A 24,746-nucleotide genomic window follows, 5' to 3' on the forward strand; every position below is an offset into this window, starting at 1 on the left:
AAGTCCTGGAGTCTGTTCTGTGATGATAACAGTTACATTGTCATACACAATAGTAAGCAGACTGACCTCCCTGTCCGTCCCTCTAGGAGCTCCAACAGAGTAGCAGTGTATCTGGACTGTCCGTTAGGGAATCTGTCCTTTTATGAGGTCTGCTCAGACTCACTGACTCACCTGTACACCTTCACCTTCCACAACACATTCTCTGAACCGCTCTATGCTGGGTTCTTGTTACGCTCCTCCTCCTCAGTACGTCTGTGTGAGCAGAGATAGAGTCTCTATGTGAGGAGGACACCAGGTCTCCATGGTTACTCCACATGTTTGAGTGAGTCCAGGTTGTCATGGTTACCATGGATACTTTGACACCATGCTAAGTCTGACATCATAGAACTCCATATTTGGGCATGACTGACTCATGGTGACATCATTGTGATGTCATCATAAATAAAACAAGCAGACGGGTATAGAAGCAGCACACTGACATAAGAGAAGGTTTGTGTTGTTAAAAATGTTCACAATTATAACACGTTTCTTCATATTTATTTAACCCTTTAAGGGAACGCGTCTGTGTCATCTTAGATTTCTTTGGCTATTCAAAAATAGCAGATATACAAGTTCATAGCGCGCGCTATGAGCTGGTAGATCTGCTATTTCTGAAAAATTGAAAATTTGGGCAAATCTTATATATATTTTTAAGCAAACATTTTTAACTCAAATCTTTGCTTCTGGGGGGTCCCTGAAACAACATATTTTGAGATGGGGGTCTGTGGCCAAATACATGTAATTTTGGGAGTCCTTGACATGAAAAAGTTTGAGAACCACTGATATTATAGAAACATACGTTTTTCAGAAAACTGTTTTAGAAGATATTTGTAGAATCCCCCAGAAGCAAAGATTTGAGTTACAAATGCTCGCTTTAAATACATATATTTATTCAAAGATTTGCACACATGTTCACGATTTTTCAAAAACAGCAGATCTACAAGCTCGTAGCGCGGCACTCGGTGCCGCGCTATGAGCTTGTAGATCTGCTGTTTTTGAATAGCCAAAGAAATCTAAAATGACACGGATGCGTTCCCGGTCTTAAAGGGTTGATCTTAATAGCCGATCTACAAGCTCACAACGCACCGCCATGCGACACGTTGTGAGCTTGTAGATCTGCTATTTTGGAATAGTGAAGTATAAAATGGTCAAAGTGGTTGAAGCGATTTTTTATGTTTTATATTTAATCATTTTGCTTAGGACCCCCGGGGGTCCCTGGACCTTACTTTGAGACCGTGTGTGTGTGTGTGTGTGTGTGTGTGTGTGTGTGTGTGTGTGTGTGTGTGTGTGTGTGTGTGTGTGTGTGTGTGTGTGTGTGTGTGTGTGTGTGTGTGTGTGTGTGTGTGTGTGTGTCAGACTATCAAACTCTGCCAGTGGTTCTCAAAGTGGGGTCCAGGGACCCCCAGGGGTCCTTGAGGGGGTTCCAGGGGGTCCCCAGCTAAATGTGTTAATATAGCATCAAAATCAGTTCAAACACTTTAACCTCTATTTATACATCAGATATTTGAAAAAAGCTGATCTACAAGTTCACAACGCGCTGCCATGTGCCGCGTTGTGGTTGCTTACAGATCTTGTAGATCTCCTGTTGTCATAAAAAATCTTGGAAGAAATGTGAAAAACGTGGAATATTCTTTAAACAAATGTTCAAAGTCTTGTATAGGGGTCCCTGGTATAAACTATGATCAGATGGGGGTCCTTGACAGGAAGAAGTTAACCCTATGAAATCAACATGTGTGTAAATGAGACCCCCTCAAAATCAGTCATCACCACAGCTTTAGATCTGAGATTAGATTAGATTAGATCATTAGATTATAGATTAGATTATAGATTAGATTAGATTAGATTAGATTAAATTATAGATTAGATTATAGATTAGATTAGATTAGATTAGATTAGATTAGATTAGATTAGATCAGATTAATTTAAATCAGACAGCGCTGCTCAAACCTCCACTCCACACATTTATAAATATGTATCATAAATACTGTCCATCAACACTGATGATGATGATGATGATGATGATGATGATGAAGATGATGATGTAATCACAGTATCATACTTGTGTCTCTTATGTAAACACATCTACTCTATTATTTGACATGTGATTGTTTTATATGTGATATTTGACACAATAGACAGAGGAACATTGTATATTTGATCATGTAATTATCACAGTATGGTTGTTTCTTGTATATAAACCTTTTTACTGAACCACTTAAACCTTGTTGACTTTACTGCCTGGGGTCATTGTGAGCTTGTAGATCTGCTATTTTCAGCTCATTGTGATCTATGATGACAACAGCAGAATAGTGACTCTAGGGTTGATATGTTTAACTCTTTCCTCTCCTACTGCTGTGAGCATGTTGTTGGTCGACTAGACTTCATGTCATTTACTCTCATGCAGGGGTGGAAAAAGTACTAAAGTATTTGCACTTAAGTAAAAGTACAAAAGTATTGGCATTAAAATGTACTTAAAGTACTAAAAGTACTAGTTATGCAGAATGTCCCGTCTAAAATGTGTAAAAGTCTTTTGAAAATAGCCAAAGTTTAAATAGAACTGAAGTGGTTAATGTATGTTTTGTAATAATAATCAAAATCTACAAAGTAACTAGTGACTAAAGTTTTCATATCATTGTAGTAAAGTAAAAGTACAATATTTGCCTCTGAGATGTAGTGGAGTAGAAGTATTGAAAAATGTAAATACTCCAGTAAAGTAAAAATTCCTAAAAATGTGTACTTGAGTACAGTACTTGAGTAAATGTACTTAGTTACTTTCCACCACTGCTCTCATGTTGAACTCTGTAAATCACTCTGGATTCAAACATCTACTAAATGTCTGCATTCATTCATTAATGACATTCAGATCATTCATTGTTCATCTATTGATTCATTATTACATCATTATGTTATTGTTGTTTTTATTTGCATATTCATTCCATATTATTCTCATTCTTCACATGTTATTGTATGATCATCTGTAGATGTTTAATTGTTTAATAAATTAACTCTTGAAAGTCTGATATTGTTCTTGTGTATTAATATTGAGTCACATCTATGCATCGGGGTGCGTTCCACCAGTGGAAAAAGTACTCAAATGTTTTACTTAAGTAAAAGTATCAATACTGCAATGTAAAAGTACTCTGTTACAAGTAACAGAGTTTACTTGAGTAAAAGTATTGGTGTCAAAATGTACTTAAAGTATCAAAAGTAAAAGTACTGAAATGTTTGAAAATAGCAGATCTACAAGCTCACAGCGCGTCACTTTGTGCTGCGCTGTGAGCTTGGGATTAGGGATTATTTATTAGTTTGAGGGACTAGGCTCTGTGGATGGCCTCCTGCATGGCCGGGCTCCTCCTTCGTCTCACCAGGTCCATGACCTCAGCACAGCGCCAGATCCGCTGCACCAGATCCGCTGCACCGCCCCGATCCAAACATTTCCTTCTGGCGTGATGGTTCCTTGGGCCGATACCACTAGATTGGGCCGTCCAATGGTATTAGCTCTACTCCGCTGGAATGGCCCTCCTAAAGGTCTCACCGTGGGTTTGTTGGGCTTCTTCCTCACGGGAGACGCAGCCTGGGGCGCTAACCCATACTGCTCCCGGTATGCCGTCTACATTCCGGCTGTCACCCGTCTCTCCGGTGGTCACCAAACTATTCCTGGTTGTCACATAGTCTAAGTCCTATGAGCCACTATAAATAGAGTCACTAACTATAAAGAATACATCACATGGATGTATCATCAGTGTTGTTGTTGTTGTTGCTGAAGTTGTTGCAGTAAAGTAAAAAATACCTTAAAATTGTACTTAAGTGCAGTACTTGAGTACATGTACTTAGTTACTTTACACCACTGGTTGCACGTTGCAGACAGGTGCACTTTTATGGCGGTTTTCAAGGAGGGTACTCAGGGTAGGGAGTCACACTTTTTGATGTCTGGTGGTGGTAGGGCATTCCACGTTTTGGTGTCATAATAGTAGAATTAATTCATCCCCATGTTTGTGCCAAATCTTGGGGGAATGAGATCAGTGGAGCGCCCTCTGGTGGTGTGTCCGTGGGCATTTCTCACTCTTTTGAAGCAGTTTACATACATGGGTACTGTGGTCCCTTAAGTATCCTGAAGACCACAACAAACTCTTACAACAAAACACATGAACCAAATAAACTATATATATATATATATATATATATATATATATATATATATATATATATATATATATAAACTTTCCTGTTTTGGCTGTTTAAAATGTCTTTAAGTTGTTTGTTGGTTATTATCTACAAGTCTTGAGTCAATTACATAAACATAATCTATTATTAAAACATGAATATATTGATACATGTTGAATATTGGAATTTCTGTTTATTCTCTCTATGTTTTGTATTGTATTTTTTATAAATCAATTTTATCTCCATATCTCCACCTTCAATTAATAAAAAGCAACCCTGTCTACATGACCTGAAGGTTGTGCGTTCAAATCCCCCTGCTTTACTCTGAAGCATGTTTTGAACACAAACCTCCAGAAACCACACTTAAAGCACTACTAGAAACATGTGTAATGTGTGGAGGAGCCATAGAGCAGAAGCCACACTTAAAAACACTAATAGAAACATGTGTAATGTGTGGAGGAGGAGCCATAGGGCAGAGGATAGTTGGTGGACACCTCTGTGGGCTTTGGCACAGAAAGCCACACAGCGACCGGGGCCACAGGTTCGATTCCCATCTCTGCAAGCAAGGCCACAGGTTCAAGTCCAGCCTAGCACCGGCACCGAAGCCAATACTCATGGATGTACTCAGTACAGTAAAAGTGGGGGGTTATGGCAAAATAAATAACACCTGCATGAACTTATATGTAACCAAAAGGTAACGATGACAATCAGGTGAGGTCACTTCCTGAACTGCACTTCCTCCCACCTCACTGTTTGATGTCTGTGCCAGTGGTGGAAAGAGTACTCACATTTCTTACTCAGGTAAAAGTCTTAATACTACATTGTGGAAATACTCCGTTAGGGCGCGCTCCCACCGCACTTTTTACCTCTGGGGCAGAATCTGCCAATGCATTGTCAATGTAAATGCGTGGATTCACGCAAGAGCAGATTTTTCCGCTTGTCACGCAGACCTTGCGTTTATCTGCTCTCCGCGACTAAGCATAAAACTGCTGGAGGCAGGAGCCGATTTTCTCCCTCTGTCCAATCGGGTGAGTTGAAGGCGGACCGTCCCAAGATTCAGGAAGCACCATGGTGCTCAAGGCAGCAGGTGGTGCGGGCTACGGGGACGGTCTTGAATGTGAGTGACAGGTGCGTCACAGCGTTTTTTGAATCCGCTGGCTGCAAAAAACTGTGGCCGCGCACAACCTGCGTTTAACAGCGGCCAGCCAACTTTTGGTGGGAGCGCGCCCTTACAAGTAAAAGTCCGGAATTAAAAATGTACTTGAGTAACAGTACAAAAGTATTGGTATCAACATGTACATAAAGTACCCAAAACATTTTTGAAAATAGCCTATGTATAAAATAGGGTTTTAAAATATAATAATTTATATCTGCAAAGTAACTAGTAACTAAAGTTTTCAAATAATTGTAGTGGAGTAAAAGTACAATATTTGCCTCTGAGATGTAGTGGAGTAGAAGTAAAAGTATAGACAATTGGAAATACTCCAGTAAAGTAAAACAAATACCTAAAAATTGTACTTGAGTAAATGTTCTTAGTTACTTACTTAGTAACAAAAAACAGTGACTTGTCATGGACAGAGTGGAAAACTGCTGTTTGGATGCCATCTAGTGGCTATCAGCAGACACTACATGTGTCTGGAGATTATTGTGGCTCTATAAATCAGTTGTTCTCAAACTTTTTCATGTCACATGAAAAAGTTTCCTTGACAAGGACCCCAACATTAATAATGTATGCATTTGCCCACGGACCCCCATCTGAAAATATGTTGTGCCAGGTACCCCCAGAAGAGAAGATTTATGTTAAGAAATTCAACATTATTCAAACTTTTCCAAACATTTTCGAGATTTTTTTCAAAACATTAAAAACACATCAGATCTACAAGCTCACCGCGCGCCACAAAGTGACGTGCGGTGAGCTTGTAGATCTGATCTTTTTTGAAAAGCCAAAGTATAAAATGTGGAGCTTTCTGACTCCACACATAACACCTGTTAAACAGTGTAGATCATTGGTTCTCAAAGTGGGGTCCGGGGACCCCCAGGGGTCCTTGAGAGAGTTCCAGGGGGTCCCCAGCTAAATGATGGGTAGTTAGGAACCAAATGGACCCTTATGGGTCTGTAACTCTGAGAGTGTACAAATAGAACCAAATGGACCCTTATGGGTCTGTAACTCTGAGAGTGTACATATGGAACCAAATGGACCCTTACAGGTCTGTAACTCTGAGAGTGTACACATGGAACCAAATGGACCCTTATGGGTCTGTAACTCTGAGAGTGTACAAATGGAACCAAATGGACCCTTATGGGTCTGTAACTCTGAGAGTATACACATGGAACCAAATGGACCCTTTAATATAGGTCTGTAACTCTGAGAGTGTACAAATGGAACCAAATGGACCCTTATGGGTCTGTAACTCTGAGAGTGTACAAATGGAACCAAATGGACCCTTATGGGTCTGTAACTCTGAGAGTGTACACAAACATGGAACCAAATGGAGTGGACCCTTATGGGTCTGTAACTCTGAGAGTGTACAAATGGAACCAAATGGACCCTTATGGGTCTGTAACTCTGAGAGTATACACATGGAACCAAATGGACCCTTTAATATAGGTCTGTAACTCTGAGAGTGTACAAATGGAACCAAATGGACCCTTATGGGTCCATATGTATACTCTCAGAGTTAAATTAACATTCATTTTACAATATAAATTGGGGTCCCAGAGATAGAAATGCCATTAAATGGGGGTCCGTAGCCCTAATGCATGTCAAACTGGGGGTCCTTGAAATCAAAATGGTTGAAAATCACTGCTAGAGCCGTAAAAAATCTTCTCTTATGGGGGTCCCTGGCATATATTGTCAAATGGGGGGTCAGCAGGGGCTAATAAGTGTCAATTTGGGGGTCCCACCCTGACATGAAAAAGTTTGAGAACCACAGGTGTAGATGGTTTAGTGTTGATGACTGACAGCAGTCTGGGGGGATCAATTCACTCTGCAGGTTGAACATCCGGTCAGAAAACGGAAACGGAAATGGTGCGTCCATATTAGGTGAACGTGTTCACCTGACACACCGGATCCAGTAGGCGGGGCTTTGGACCGGATGTGAATACGGGTTTAAAAAGGACGCAGGCGCACGACGCTCGTTTGCTTTGAATTGTTTGGTGTGCAGCGCGCCGCTGTGCTCTGTAGAAGGTAATTTATATCAACATGACACGTTTTTATCCACCAATATTTAACACTATTATTATTTAAGCTTTCAAGGTGTTCTAGGACTGAATTATTATGACACCAACATGGATAAATATGTGAAATATTGTGTTTTATAACCGAGGGAGAAAATGCATCAAACTAGCCAGTATTATAGAGTCTGACTTGAAATGAAATGTATAAATCTATAAAATAACATCTATTATAGTCTTGATCCAAGGCTATCATCAAACAAACATTTGTTCCAAATGGTCATTAAACTAAATTGTCACCTAAAGTTTAAACCTTAAACCACACTCACTGTGAGGGGGTTTGTAGATCTAATCCCGCCATATATACATTAATGTGCGTTTATAATCTATTTAAGCTTTGGATCAAGACGGTCAGGTATTTTATTGATGGTGATCGAGTCTGATGTTTGTTGGTAGTTTTAAACGGCTCATAAATCCCCATAAATGAACCCAATCCAACACATAAAGTGTTTAAACCCAAAGACACGGATGTTACCCTTCCATACGGGTCTGTTGTGTTCCATAATATTATGTAGAGTTTAATAAATAAGTGTTTTAATCCCGTGTGTGTCGGAACGCCGTTCTATTTCCTCGTTTACATGGAGTGTAGTACCTGCGTTCACCTGCTGCAACAGCGCCACTTTACCAAATAGTTTGTGGTTCTGTGTTTAAGGCTCGTGCGTCTATATTTATGTATGCATTGTAAATATAAAGTGACTATTTTAAAGCCACAGATGTTATCCGTACATACGGGGTGTTAGTGTTCAGTTAATGTTCAGTATAGTTTAATAAAAAAGTGTTTTAATCTCCTCTGTGGATGAACGTCATTGTATTTCCTGGATTACATGGGGTGTAATACCGGCGTTCACCTGCTGCAACAGCGCCACTTACACCCATTGAATGATATATATACAGCAGTTGTTCTCAAACTTTTTAATGTCAAGGACCCCCAAATTGACACTTATTGCCCGCGGGCCCCCATTTGAAAAGATAAGCCAGGGACCCCCATAAGAAGATTTTTTACGGCTCTAGCAGTGATTCTCAACCATTTTAATTTCAAGGACCCCCAGTTTGACCTGCATTAGGCTACGGACCCCCATTTAATGGCATTTCTATCTCTGGGACCCCAATTCATATTGTAAAATCAATGTTAATTTAACTCTGAGAATGTACAAATGGAACCAAATGGAGGGTCCATTTGGTTCCATTTGTACGCTCTTAGAGTTACAGATAAGGGTCCATTTGGTTCCTATCCATCATCTAGCAGGGGACCCCCTGGATCCCCCTCAAGTACCCCCGGGGGTCCCCGGACCCCACTTTGAGAACCAATGATATACAGTGATGTTCAGACAGACCAGATTGAAACCTTTATTAATTGAATAATGTGGAATATTACTGAACATAAAATGGTGGGATAACATCTGTGGCTTTGGGATAAACACTTTATATCTAGAATGTATACATTTATGGATTCATGTTTGCTGTGGTGTAAAGTAACTAAGTATATGTACTCAAGTAGAATGTTTAGGTATTTTTGACTTTACTGGAGTATTTTCAGTACTTTTACTTCTACTCCACTACATCTCAGAGGCAAATATTGTGCTTTACTCCACTACAATTATTTGAAAATTTTAGTTACTACCGTAGTTACTTTGCAGATATAAATTATTACATTATAAAACGTACGTTAACCACTTCAGCCCTATTTTATACCTAGGCTATTTGAGAATAGCAGCTCTACAAGCTCACAACGCGTCGCGATGTGTCGCGATCGTAGATCTGCTATTTTCAAACATTTTAGTACTTTTACTTTTGGTACTTTTAGTACATTTTGATACCAATACTTTTGTACTTTTACTCAAGTAAATTTTGAATTCCGGACAATTACTTGTAACAGAGTACTTCTACATTGCAGTATTGATACTTTTTACTTAAGTAAAACATTTGAGTACTTTTCCCACCACTGTGTGGAAGCCTAAGGATAGAGAAAACAGAGCTATGTTGTAACATAACACTCAGGCAGGAGAATAAGTAATCTAAAGTAAATATCCATATCAAAATCCATAACAAATCTATGAGTCTTGATCCAATGCTAAGATGAAACTATAATATGGTCTCTATCGGGAGGAAACCTCAGAATGTCAAATGGCAAAAGTAGCAGATCTACAAGCTCAAAACATGTTGCTTTGTGCGTTTCAAGCTTGTAGATCTGCTACTGTTGATGCTTTTATGCGACGCTGTAGTGTGATCAAATAGGACACGAGGTTCCTGCCCGACAACAATGAAACGTATACTTGACACTATAGCATACATGGGCAACCGGCGGCCCGGGGGCCACATGCGGCCCCCACCTTCACTTAATGCGGCCTGCAGGTTAATAGTGATATATTATTGATTTCAGCTGTTACGATTCCAATCATGCAATCATGACCCGCTTTAATTACTCCAGTCTATATTATCAGTTTAAAGGAGTAGTTCACCCAAAACAATTCTTATTTTCTATCAATTACACACCCCATGAAGCCTTGAATTCATGGAGATTTTTTGGTTTTTGTCGCATTCCTAAGACAATAATTTGATTTCCAACGGTCTATCCGGTAGGAGACACAAAGAGTCTCCTTTGAGTCTCCTACCGGATACATAAGGATCTTTATTATTATCATCAAATTATTGGCTTAGGAATGCGACAAAAACGAAGAAATCTCCATGAATTCAAGGCTTCATGGGGTGTGTAATTGATAGAAAATAAGTCATTTTTTGGGTGAACTACTCCTTTAAGGACTTCATGTCCAATGTATTTGTATTTAAGTTCATAAAGTTAACTTAAGTATAACTAAATGTATTTGAAATTAAATTAAGAAAATACTTTTCAGGATTCAAATTAAAAAATATCAAAAAATAATTCAGGATTCCAATTCCAAAATAGCAGATCTACAAGCTCAAAACGCGTCGCGACGTGCTTTGAGCTTGTAGATCTGCTATTTTTGCTACTTTTGTGTGACATACTAGAATGACGAATTTCATTTACGGAAAAAGTAGAAAAATAAGGAGATAATTAAATGTATATTATAATAAAATAAGAGGGTCTGCCCGACAGCAACAATATGTAATGTGTCCCTCTGGAGTGAGTGTGTAAATATAGTGGCCCTCTACATCATCAAAGTTGCATCACCCCTGCACTATAGCCTACTTAAAAACTCGATTTTTTATTATTATTATACAATATTTTAAATGTAATGTTGGTGTATATCTGTGTCTTGCAGGTTAATCATGTGGTGACCTTCAGCAGAGTGGACTAAATCTACTTCATACAGTGAGTTAAAAACGCTGAGTCATGGCTTCTAGCTATGACTCAGCGTTTGACTCGCTGTATATGAGTTCTACAGTGAAGGTCCTGGATGGATGGAGTCATCAGGAGATAGCTGGTAATAGAGTGTCTGTAACTCAGGACAAGGGGCTTGAAGATGGAACCTCGATGGAGTCGACGCAGCAACGAGCCCTGAGAGCTGAAACGTATAACGGTGCCAACGAACGCTCTCCGTCCGAGATACGAGGCGTACGGTGCTCGGGACGTGGTGCCATACAACCTACGCGGCTCTATTAATACCAGCTATCTTCAACCACGCGGCGGAAGACCCCACACGGTACGTACCTGGATCACACCTGGCCAGTATAAACTATAGGGCTGTGTCACCATTAAGACCGGGAACGCATCTGTGTCAAATGGCAGATATACAAGCTCATAGTGCCGCGCTATGAGCTTGTAGATCTGCTATTTTTTGGAAAAATCTTGAATTTGTGCAAATCATTGAATTTATATATTTTTTAACTAACATTCTTTGCTTCTGGAACAAAATATTTTGAGATGGGGGTCTGCGGGGGTCTGAGCATTTCTACATTTGTAGAATCCCCCCAGAAGCAAAGATTTGAGTTACAAATGTTCGCTTAAAAAAAATATATATATATTCAAAGATTTGCCAAAAAAAATCACGATTTCTTTCGAAGAAATTGCAGATCTACAAGCTCATAGCGCGGCTCTCTGTACCGCGCTACGAGCTTGTAGATCTGCAATGTTTGAATAGCCTAAAGAAATCTAAAAATGACACTGATGCGTTCCCGGTCTTAAAGGGTTAATGATTTAATTGTGTTTGGCGTTGAACATTGGAACATGTGAATGCAATTATTTTTTCCGTGCTTTTAGGCTTCTTAAACACAAGTTGCACAAGGCAGATATGACAAATAATAATATACATAATTTAATTACTCTTATACTTTTAAAAAACACATTAAAGGGATATCTCACTTTCAAAAAAACTTTTGGTCATTTTATCGTCTACTCAGGCTTTTGTGAGCCACCCAGACCGTTTTTAAGTTGCTTGATTCAGTATTTATATATTTGATATTCATTTTATCAGACACGCCCCCTTCCTATACAAACCCATTATAACTTCAAACTCCATTTTTAACATGTTAGATTCGTCAAAAACACCCGTCCTTGGTTTTGGTGACTCACCCTGCCCTCCTTATACAGGAAGGGGCCGTGTTTTTTCGATAACTTCTTTCATTTATTTTTAATATATTTTTTGGGAAAATATATTTTTTAAAATACATTAAAAAAATAAAATAAAATAAATGAAAAAAGTAATCGAAAAAACACGGCCCCCTCACGTATTAGGAGGGCAGGGTGAGTCAGCAGAACCAAGGACAGGTGTTTTTGATGAATCTAACAGGTTAAAAATGGAGTTTGAAGTTATAATGGGTTTGTATAGGAAGGGGGCGTGTCTGATAAAATGATGATCAAATATCTAAATAGTGAATTAAGCAACTTAAAAACGGTCTGGGGGGCTCACAAAAGCCTGAGTAGACGATAAGTTTTTTTTAAAGTGAAATATTCCTTTAATAGTGGAATTAGCGGAGTGGAAATGGACGATCTACAAGCCCAACGTGACACGTTTTGGTGGAGCTGGTAGATATTCCCACAATTAAAAAAAAAAAACGTTTGAAAATATATGAACATGGTAACGATTATGACGATTGTGCAAAACTTTGCGAGCATTATGTATGTCAATATGACGGGTCTAGTAAAACCCTAGAGTCATATTGGAAATAAATTGGGCCTCTTCCTCACTTCCCTTCACAGGTGTTACCAATGATGCTAATGAAGGCTCTATTCCAAATGGACCCTTCCGGGTGTGTAACTCTGAGTGTACAGGTGGAAACACATTGCAGTCCATTTGGTTCCATCTGTACACTGAGTTATGGGGGTCCTTTGAGAACCACTGTGCTACACTAAATAGAGCAGAGCCTTCATCAGTATCATTGGTAACACATGTGAAGGAAGTAAGGAAGGGGCCCAATCCTTGGCCAAATGGATATTCATTTGAGGGTCCTTGATATGAAAACTTTTGAGAGCCGCTGTCTTTAGTTGTTTCTGGAACTTGATGAAATGATAAAATAGTTTGCAAAATTTGCTAAATGGTGTTAAAGGGATAGTTCACCCCCAAAATGACTTATTTTTCCTATGTATTAGTCACCCCATGGAGACTTGAATTCATGGATATGTTTTTGTTTTTGTCTCATTCCTAAGACAATAATTTGATGACCGGCAGCGGTTCCGGTAGGAGACACAAAGAGTCTCCTTTGTATCTCCTACCGGAACCGCTGCCTACCGGTCCATAATTGAAGTCTCCATGGGGTGACTAATCGATAGAAAAGAAGTGTGTTTTTGGGTGAACTATCCCTTTAAGTAATGTAAAGTATACATGATGTGAACATGTACGGTACATCATTATCAGACCTAAATGTACCTTCAACTTACTAACTTACTGTTTTTTTTCATTATCGTCTACTCAGGCTTTTGTGAGCCCCGCCCCCAGACCGTTTTTAAGTTGCTTGATTCAGTATTTAGACTTTTGATATTCATTTCATTTTCCTATACAAACCATTATAACTTCAAATTCAATTTTTTACATGTTAGATTCATCAAAAACACCTGTCCTTGGTTCTGGTGACTCACCCCGCCCTCCTAATACGTGAGGGGGGTGTGTTTTTTTGGTAACTTTTTTCATTTATTTTAAATATTGTTTTTGGAAAATGAAAAAAATAATAATGAAATAAAACATTTTAATAAAATAAATGAAAAATAATCTTAAAAACACGGCCCCCTCGCGTATTAGTAGGTCAGGATGAGTCACCAGAACCAAGGACGGGTGTTTTTGATGAATCTAAAATGTTAAAAATTGAGTTTGAAGTTATAATGAGTTTGTATAGGAAGGGGGCGTGTCTGATAAAAATGAATATCAAATATCTAAATACTGAATCAAGCAACTTATAAACTGTCTGGGGGGATCACTAAAGCCTGAATGGACGATTAAATGACCAAAAGTTTTTTTGAAAGTGAAATATCCCTTTAAGTTACTTAATTACTTAATTTGAGGAATAGAAATGGCCAATTACACATTGAAGGGCCCACTTTTCCCGGGTGCCCAATCTTCTGGTTACAAAATCGCACATTTGTTTGAGGTAATCGCTATTCGTTTCTATGTTTGAAAAATGTTCATTTATTTTCAAACATGTTCATAAAATGGAGGAAATGGCCGATCTACGCGCCGCGATCGCAGTAAAATCTGCCCTGTTTACGAAGCTTAAAAGCCAGCAATTCTTTTTTATGTTCAATGCCAAACAAACACAATTTAAATCGTTAATCGCAATTATCTGTGACAATTACTCAAGTAAAATGCTATAATGGTGACACAGCCCTGTCAGAGACAAGCTTATGGCTCTACAGACCATCATGGCTTCCAAAATGTCACCCTGTAAGGCCTGCTCAACTCAACGTTTTTGTTTGCTTTTTTGTGTCTTTACAGAACATGAAGATGGTAGGAACACCTTGCTGCTGCTGCTTGCTGTGTGCAGTGAAGATGGCAGGAAGGTAGGAACCTTTTGATTGCAGCTGCTGCTTGTTAAGGATGCTACATGCTACCATACCATGTATTTGGTCATTTGCGTCGTCTATCGTTTCACGTCATTTGCATCGCGTCATTTGTGGGTAAAGCTTCATCACGTCGGTCCACATCACATAGGACCATGTGCCTTTATGTGATGTGGATTTATGTGATTTTATTGTTTCACGTAATTTGCGTCAAAAGCTTTGGTCACATCGGTCCACATCACATACGACCATATGTGGTCGTAACTTCTCTTTTCCTCTATTCTTTGCTTTAATAAAGCAATAACACAATTATTTGTTTTTATTTACTTTTGTGTCCGAGTTATTTGATCGATTTCTTGTCTTAGAAAAACACTTTCTTATTTTGTTCTTCTTGCCTGTCTATTGCACTAGTTCTTCACTAGTGGTTTATGTGTGTACAAATGTATGTGATGTGGAGGTATGTGATTTATGTCTGGTATCATTATTGTAGCATGTAGCCTCATTAACACTGTGTTTACAGCCATCTATGCTGTAGGTCTGTGCAAACTAACAGAGAACGCAAATGATGTCCTTTGTGTCATTTGCTTCCTTAGTGTTTTTTTTATTTCATTTGCTGTTTGAGTCGTGGCTGCTGTTGAAGGTAAGTGATAGTAGTGACACGGTCTATCATTGGTTGTCGGGCAGAAACCTTGTATCTCCATATGTGTGTGTGTGTGTGTGTGTGTGTGTATATATATATATATATATATATATATATATATATATACATATATATATACATATATATATATACATATACATATACATATATTATTATTTTTTACTTGGTCATACTACAGTGTCACACACTAAAGCAGTACAAATAGCCGATCTACAAGCTCACAACGCAAAGATCATGATAATTACATTGGATCCATTGGAACACAGGTTCTTTTTTGTGTCCATTTTTTAAAAGTAACAGTTTTGGACATACAAGGTTTCTACCTGACCTCCATACTTTAACTTTCCCTCTTTTCTCTATTTGCTTTAATAAAGTTATTAGTTTTTGTTTTCGTGTGTGTCTTTGATTACTCAGAATAACAATCTTTATAAAGTCTATATTTCATTTCTTTCTTCTTGCCTGTCTATTGCACTAGTTCTCCACTAGTGGTTTTTGTGTGTACAAATGAAACCAAATGGACCTGTGTACTGACAGTATACGTATACTAGGCTGTTTATGTAGTGACAGGGTACAGTATACGTATGCTAGGTTGTGTAATATAGTGACAGGGTACAGTATATGTGGCTCTTGGTCACATAGTTAAACCTATTTGTGCTTTAGCTATTTTTGATAAAGTTAAAAAATATAGCTTTTTTGCCCTGTCATAGTATCAAGTAAACATTTTTTGTTTTAACCGCAAGTGTCGTTCGCGTTGTCACTTAACGGGTGGCGGGCCAGCGTTTTGCGTCGTTTGCGTCCAATGCCCGTCATTCGTGAAGAATATTAAGTAAGAAGGGACTGGACCAGTGTTTTTTTATTATTGGTTGACGGCCAGCATTTATGTGATTTATGTCTCGTATCGCTGCGCGTCATTTGCGTCGCTTAATTTGATTTGCGTCGTGTCTCAGGATTTCACGTCTGTAATATGCAGGTAAGTCTTCATCACATAAGCCCACATCACATAAGCCCATGGTGTAGTGTAGTGTAGTATGTGATGTGGATTTATGTGATGTAGCCTATTGTGTCATTTCACAACATATGCGGGTAACGCTTCATATTTGATTTGCGTCGTGTCTTATCATTTCACGTCACGTCCGTCATGTGCAGGTAAGTCTTCATCACGTCAGCCCACATCACATATGACCATACAGGGGCCGTATGTGATGTGGATTGATGTGATGTATGTGTTGTGTTGTGTCATTTCACAACATATGCGGGTAAAACTTCATCACATTAGTCCACGTCACATATGAACATATGTGGAGGTATGTGATGCATGTCGTCCTTTACGTCGCGTGTCGTTTCACGTCATTTAATTCGCGTTGTACCGTTTCAGGTTATTTGCGTGTAAAGCTTCATCACGTCAGGCCACATCACATTACTGGTCGTATGTGATGTGGACTTATGTGATTGTGTGATTATTTAACGACATTTGCGGATAGCTCGTCATTCACATCGGTCGGCAATGTTTTCTTTTAGGCGAGGTACACGCCGTTGTTTAGGTCAGAACAGGAAGAGCTGTAGGGCCATCAATCATATGCATTTAATCACTTTGGTTATTCCTGTTGCTTGTGTTGTATGTTGTGTACTAATGTCATTCATAGTGTTGTATGTTCTTCATGCTGTTGCTGTATTACTGATATTGGCACAATTGATTTTGCGTTGCGTCATTTGCGGATAAAACTTCCACATCACATATGACCAGTATGTGATGTGAAGGTGTGTGACGGATGTCGGCATGTGCATCACGTATAGTTACTCGTTATTTGTGCCGTCATTTGCGAGTAAAACTTCATCACGTCAATCCACATAATAATAATAATAATAATAAATAATATAAACGATACATACGACCATATGACCAGTATGTGATGTGGACATCGTTTCACGTTATTTGCGGACAATGCTCGTCATTTGGCAGGAGAATAATGAAGTAAATGGACTGATGCTGGACTGAGACTGATGCAGAGAACGTGAAGCAAAGAATGCTGCTGCCATTGCGTCATATGCGCCTCGTATAATTTGTCAATCATCCACAAATGACGTAAGTATACGAGTATCTCTATCTCTCTATCCCTCTTATCTCTCTATCTCTCTATCTCTCCCCCTGGTGAGTAGGTTGGTGAATGTAATGCACATTACAAAGTGCTTTGCTTAAAAGCTACTATAGATAAATGCACCATGTAAATTGTAAACTTTGAATTGAACTCATAGGCATCAGCTAGCAGCCACTGTGACACTGTAAGAGGCAGTTCAGTCACTGTAGACTGTATTACTTCTGGAAAATAAAATGAACATTAGTCATTCTAAACATTACAATCATAACTGATGTAATTCAAAATTTGTAATCTCTATATTTAACAGCTACCAGGCATTGTGACACTGCAGAGGTTCCCAAACTTAGCTCAGGACCCAAACTAGTGAAAATAATAGATTTGCAAGCTCACAACAAGCATGTAAATCTATTTTCACCTTTTTTTTTTCAAATTTATTGCTTAGATTTGTTTTTCACGAAATGGCACATGTTCTATTTTTGCTTGCTTCTTATATGTACTTTTTTTAATTCATTTTAATTTTACTATTTGACCCCAGGAAGAACAGTCACTAATGAATCTGGATCTGAAATTAACAATAAACAACGATGGCAAAAACACACTGGGATGTGAACATTCCAGTGTAAGGATTATCATAACTTTTAGCTCGAGACCCAAAAGACGTGTGATGTCTCCCTGGGACCTATTGAGAATAGCAAGCTTGGCTTGTAGATCTGCTATTTTCACTACTCTTATTTTAATGTTGTAAATGGAATTTCTTTGATTTTTGTTTTTAAATGTATCGGGTTCTTTTGAAACATGAGAACTTTTTACTTCTCTAAATGTTTTATTTTATTCATGTAAAAAAATTGTAGGAAAACTCCTTAGACAGAGACTAAGAAAATATATTTGTATTTTATTTGTTTCATGTTCATAAAGTGCTCCAAGTGTTCAAAGTGAAAAATGCAGCAACATACATTTAGGTCATAGGACCATCGTCAGTGCTATATCATCAGATCTAATCATTTGCGGTTAAAGCTTCATCACGTCAGTCCACATCACATAATGACCGTAGTGTAGTGTAGTATGTGATGTGGATTTGTGTGTTGTCATTTGCTCAAAGCCTCATTATTCACGGCAGTCAGTAGGCGAGGCACGGTCGATGGTCCTTTGACCCAAACGTTTGCTGCTGCACTTTCCACTTTTAGCACTTGGGGCTCTTTATGAGCATGAAAAAATAAAACGCCAATTTATTTTTCTTAGTCTCTGTCTAGGGTGTTTTCCTTAAGGCTTTTGTGGAGTGAGTCTTTTCTTCTACCGGTTTTCCTTTTGTATAAAGATGTTAACATGGCTTGATATGATAAAAAACAAAAAATAAACAATTGTTGGAAGAGTCAAGATTGTATTTCACACTTGTAAGTTCTGTGGATATATATATATATTTTTAATAAAAAATATGATCTATGTATTGTTTACCCGATGATTAAAAGCATTATCAGGTTATTTGAAAATCCACAGATTTAAAAAGTGTTGAATAAAATAGTTTTTCCTCTAAAAAACATCTTAATTGTGAAACTTAATTACATTTTGCTCATGTACAGCGTGTTAATCGGTAGGGTTATGTTTTCATATGCCGTAGTTGTAGATCTTTGAAATGTGCAAATCAGTGCTTCTCAACCTTATTCTGGATCTGACCATTTCACATGGCAGCTGTGTTAAGTGGACAGATGGGTGTGCCTTTTCAGAGCATGCGTTAAAGACCAATCAATCCATTGGAACTAACTTATTTATTTGGTATCACTTTTTTATATTAAATCTTAATGTTTTTGCCAATTACTTGGGCGGAGAATCACTGGTTTTAATTTCAACTAAATGTAAGTTGTATGTTAAACAAATGAAGAAAATAAATAAATGTTTGCCAATATTCTTTTCCCTACTTTATGGAATTGCTTTTTTTTTTAATGTACTTTATGAAATTTGTTTGCGCTTGTGAGCTTGTAGATCTTCACTCTTGGAGATTTTCACTCTTTCTTTTCTTTATGGAATTTCTTATTTAGCATATTCTTAAAATACATTTGAATGTTTTTGATTATTTTCGTGACATCGATCTTGTAGATCGGCTATTTCCACTTTTCATAATGTTTTTGGGACATCAACAATATTCCAATATGTCATATCTGCTCCGTGCAGAACAAACATATCATTTTAAAATGTATTTAATAAATTACAATGTTCAATGAACTGTAATCCACGGCCAATTACCTGCTGGAAGCTTTGATTGATTGAATACTTTATTAACAGGTTGGGGGGGGGAAGCGCAGGGTGTTTATTTACTCATGACTCAAGAAAATGTGTCCACGACCCACAATTGAGTCCCGACCCATAACTTGGGGAAAAGCGGACCAGGGTCCATTTGTTGCCTTAAATGTATGAGGTTCTTTTGAAATATGAGAATCTTTTTATTTCTGTAAATGTTTTATTTTATTTTAAAAATTGTCGGAAACTAAAAGGAAAAAGAGGAATATTTTCTGACGGTAGCTGGTCTCAAAAACCAAGGAAAATTGGCAGACTCGCTCCATAAAAATCTGAAGGAAAACTCCTTAGACGGAGACTAAGAATTTATTTTTATTTTATTTTTTCCATGTTCATAAAGTGCTCCAAGGGCTCAAAGTGAAAAGTGCAGCAACACACATTTAGGTCATAGGACCATCGTCAGTGCTGTATCATCAGATGCAATCATTTGCGGTTAAAGCTTCATCACGTCAATCCACATCACATAATGACCGTAGTGTAGTGTAGTGTAGTATGTGATGTGGATTTGTGTGTTGTCATTTGCGGGTAAAGCTTCATTATTCACGGCGGTCAGTACGATGGTCCTTTGACCCAAACGTTTGCCGCTGCACTTTTCACTTTTAGCACTTGGGGCTCTTTATGAGCATGAAAAAATAAAACACCAATTTATTTTTCTTAAGTCTCTGTCTAGGGTGTTTTCCTTAATGTTTTTGTGGAGTGAGTCTTTTCTTCTACCGGTTTTCCCTCTGTATAAAGATGTTAACATGGCTTGATGAAATGATAAAATTATTTATTTTTTTGTTGGAAGAGTCAAGATTGTATTTCACACTTGTAATTTATGTGGATATTTTTGTTAAAATATGATGTATTTTTTACCCGATGATTAAATGCATTATCAGGTTGTTTTAAAAAAAAGTGAAACAAAAAATCCACAGAGCTTTAAAAAAAAGTGTTGAATAAAATAGTTTTTCCTTTAAAAATCTTAATTGTGAAACTTAATTACATGTTGCTCATATACAGAGCGTTAATCGATAGGGTTATGTTTTCATCTGCCGTAGTTGTAGATCTTTGAAATGTGTAAATCAGTGCTTCTCCTTATTCTGGATCTGACCACTTAACGTGGCAGCCGTGTTAAGTGGACAGATGGGTGGGCCTTTTCAGAGCATGCTTTAATGACCAATCAATCCATTGGAACTACATTTATTTCACTTTTTTATATTAAATCTTAATGTTTTTGCCAATTACTTGGGCGGAGAATCACTGGTTTAAATTTCAACTAAATGTAAGTTGTATGTTAAATAAATGAAGAAAATAAATGTTTGCTAATATTTTTTTCAATTTACTTTATGAAATGTGTTTGCGCTTGTGAGCTTGTAGATCTTCACTCTTGTAGATTTTCACTATTTTCTTTTCTGGAATTTCTTATTTAGCATTTTCTTAAAATACATTATTTTTTGAATGTTTGATTATTTTCGTGACATTGATCTTGTAGATCGTATATTTTCACTTTTCATAATGTTTTTGGGACATCAACAATATTCCAATATGTCATATCTGCTCCATGCAGAACAAACGGATATCATTTTCAAATGTATTTGATAAATTACACTGTTCAATGAAGTTAAATCCACGGCCAATTACCTGCTGGAAGCTTTGATTGAATACTTTAACAGGTTCGGTGGGGGGGGGGTTTATTTACTCATGACCCAAGAAAATGTGTCCACGACCCACAATTGAGTCCCGACCCATAACTTGGGAAACAGCAGACCAGGGTCCATTTGTTGCCTTAAATGTATGAGGTTCTTTTGAAATATGAGAACTTTTTATTTAAAAAATTGTTGGAAACTAAAAGGAAAAAGGTGGTCTCAAAAACAAAGGAAAACTGGCAGAAATAAAGACTCACTCCACAAAATCCTTAAGGAAAACTCTTTAGACAGAGACTAAGAAAATCTATTTTTATTTTATTTTGTCATGTTCATAAAGTTCTCCAAGTGCTCAAAGTGAAATGTGCAGCAACACATTTAGGTCATATGACCATCGTCAGTGCTGTATCATCAGATCTAATCATTTGCGGTTAAAGCTTCATTACGTCAGTCCACATCACATATGACCATAGTGTGTAGTGTAGTGTAGTATGTGATGTGGATTTACGTCTCGTATCATTTTCGCGTAATTTGATTTGCGTCTCCTTATTTCACGTCACTTAAGTCATTTGCAGGTAAGTTTTCATCACGTCAGTCCACATCACATATGACCACAGGCCCTGTATGTGATGTGGATTTATGTGTTGTCATTTGCGGGTAAAGCTTCATTATTCACGCCGGTCAGTAGGCGAGGCACTGACGATGGTCCTTTGACCCAAACGTTTGCTGCTGCACTTTTCACTTTTAGCACTTGGAGCACTTTATGTGCATGAAAAAATAAAACACTTATATATTTGCTTAGTCTCTGTCTAAGGAGTTTTCCTTAAGGTTTTTGGGGAGTGAAAACATGGCTACCTATTTATGGTCTGTTCATGAATTTTCCATGGCCAGTCATATTGGGATTAATATAAGTAGAAAAAAGGCTGTTATTTTAGTCAGGACTTGTCCTTTAACATGGCAGCCGTGTTAAGTGGTTAAACTAAATTGGTATTAATTTGAATATCTGTTAGTTTATTGTATCATCTGTATTTTGTTTTAGTTTATCTCCTTTTTTATTGTTGTATTATTGACATGTATTTTGTGCTATGTTTTCCTGTTTTCTTCTTGGTCGTCATGACTTCATAGGCTTGTCAAAATTACATAATAGCATTAGCCTTTGATGGATATCATTGGAAATAGCTATTTCAGTTGTAATGTACGTGTTTTAACTTCCATTTACTATTTTAATGTGATGTTTTTTTATTTGAATTATATTTATTGTTTATTTATTGTATATATTTTGTTTTTAAATAAAAGGCGCTATATCACTAAACATTACCGTATCTAATCTCAATAGGCTCATTATCTGTAACTGTACAGCTGTGCTGCTTCAGTAGTAATTGTAGTGGAGTAGAAGTGAAAGTACTGAAAATTGGAAATACTCCAGTAAAGTAAAAAAAGATCTGATGCTCAGATGCTGGGTTCATTTGTTTGTTCAGTTGACCTGGCATCCTATAGTTTCTATGTACAGATTATAATTTTTATTATACTGTTTAGACTGATGCTAGGTTCTTGGTTTACCTGTGATCCTAGTTTACTGAGACTACACTGTCTCTGCATTCTATGTATGTGTTTACCTTGTTTATTGTAAGTCACTCTGGATAAAGAGTATAGATGAATAGCTACATTATAAATTGTGAAGTGACTTTACTGTTGAAATATAAATGTGTGAATGGTACCATGTGATTGTAAATGACAACAAAACAAAAACAAGGCTCTGGTGTGGTTCTCCTGGTTTACCGGGATGGGGTTCAATTCCCTGCAGTGCCCTAATCATAGTGTTGTATTTACCCTTTATATGGTTTATGTTTTATTCTTTGTTCATGGTGTTGTATTTACCCTTACATGGTTTGTTTTATTCACCTTATGTGGTTTGTTTTATTCTTTATGTTCATAGTGTTATTATACTGTTTAGACTGATGCTTTATTCTGTATGTTCATAGTGTTGTATTTACCCTTTACATGGTATGTTTTATTTTTTATGTTCATAGTGTTGTATTTACCCTTTACATGGTCTATGTTTTATTCTTTATGTTCATAGTGTTGCATTTACCCTTGCATGGTTTATTCTTTATGTTCATTGTGTTGTATTTACCCTTATGTGGTCTGTTTTATTCTTTATGTTCATAGTAGGCCTCGATTATTCGAATAGTAGACTAATCAGTCGAGGGGTGTCTGAGTCGACTGCCAAGCTTTTAGTCTAATTATGAAGAAAAACTTTCTTTTTTTAAATTATTCGACTGAGATTGGCCTAGTTTGTTAAAAATTAATTAACTAATAGTTTGCCAAACAAGTATCAGACACTAAGCACCCCTACAGCCCAAATGGAATGTTCCTCTATTGCATAACATATTTTATATTTTTAACGTCTTTTTAACTTGTCACTTTAGAAATGTGCAGTCTGTTTACACTAAGTCTTTAACCTGTAAATAAGTGAAGAAGCAAAAGACACTGGTATGGAACTCCTGGTTTACTGGGATGGGGTTCAATTCCCTGCGGTGTCTGCTGATTGCAGGTTAAAAGTGTATTTATACTGTAAGGGCACGCTCTCACCAAAACATGGTCGGCTAGCATTAAACGCAGGTTGTGCGCGGCCACAGTTTTTTGCAGCCAGCGGATTCTAAAAAACGGGAGTGACGCGCCTGTCACTCACTTTCAGGACCCTCCCCGTAGCCTGCACCGCCTGCTGCCTGCTTCCTGAGTCTTGGGAGGGTCCGCCTTCAACTCACCCGATTGGACAGAGGGGGAAAATCAGCTCCTGCCTCCACCAGTTTTCTGCTTCAAATGGACAAGTCGTGTAGAGCAGATAAACGCAAGGTCTGCGCGACAGGCGGAAAGATCCGCTCTTGCGTGAATCCATGTATTTACATTGACAAAGCATTGGCAGATTCTGCCCCAGAGGTAAAATAAAAGTGCGGTGGGAGCGTGCCCTAAGTGTAGTTTAAATCGAAGTATAATACTATGGTGCTGACTACTAACCACTACTTAGTCAGCACCAGAGTATTCATGTTATTTTTTTTCAGTTCCAGAAATTAGTCATGCCCGGAGTATTAATATATTTTTTCAGTTCCAGGAATTAGTCATGCCCCGAGTATTATAGTTTTTCTCCAGTTCCAGGAATTAGTCATGCCCAGAGTATGTAATGCTTTCAAACAAAACCATTACATACTCTGGGCATGACTAACTCCTGGAACTGGAAAAAAGTTCCAGGAATTAGTCATTCCCAGAGTATGTAATGGTTTCAAACAAAACCATTACATACTCTGGGCATGACTAATTCCTGGAACTGGAAAAAAGTTCCAGGAATTAGTCATGCCCGAGTATTATAGTTTTTTTTCCAGCAAACAAAACCATTACATACTCTGGGCATGACTAACTCCTGGAACTGGAAAAAAGTTCCAGGAATTAGTCATTCCCAGAGTATGTAATGGTTTCAAACAAAACCATTACATACTCTGGGCATGACTAATTCCTGGAACTGGAAAAAAGTTCCAGGAATTAGTCATGCCCCGAGTATTATAGTTTTTCTCCAGTTCCAGGAATAGTCATGCCGAGAGTATGTAATGCTTTCAAACAACACCATTACATACTCTGGGCATGACTAACTCCTGGAACTGGAAAAAAGTTCCAGGAATTAGTCATTCCCAGAGTATGTAATGGTTTCAAACAAAACCATTACATACTCTGGGCAT

At 37.8% G+C, this 24,746-nt stretch overlaps 2 protein-coding genes across 6 annotated transcripts in view; one reads left to right on the top strand and one right to left on the bottom strand.

The window, feature by feature from the left end:
- Positions 1-949, top strand: part of LOC308079306 (NACHT, LRR and PYD domains-containing protein 3-like) — a 201,639-nt gene extending 200,690 nt beyond the window's left edge. For all 5 annotated transcript variants that reach the window (XM_080420727.1, XM_080420730.1, XM_080420731.1 and 2 more), the window contains one exon: positions 1-949. This exon is cut by the window's left edge and continues 272 nt beyond it. In XM_080420727.1, coding sequence (XP_080276853.1) covers positions 1-270 — 270 coding nt within the window. In that variant the 3' untranslated portion in view covers positions 271-949.
- The window catches only part of dusp16 (dual specificity phosphatase 16), a 182,731-nt gene that overhangs the window by 100,852 nt on the left and 57,133 nt on the right, over positions 1-24,746 (bottom strand). The window lies entirely within an intron of this gene.

Source organism: Gymnoscopelus braueri (assembly GCF_963280865.1).
Source record: "Gymnoscopelus braueri genome assembly, chromosome: 23".
NCBI lineage: Eukaryota > Metazoa > Chordata > Actinopteri > Myctophiformes > Myctophidae > Gymnoscopelus > Gymnoscopelus braueri.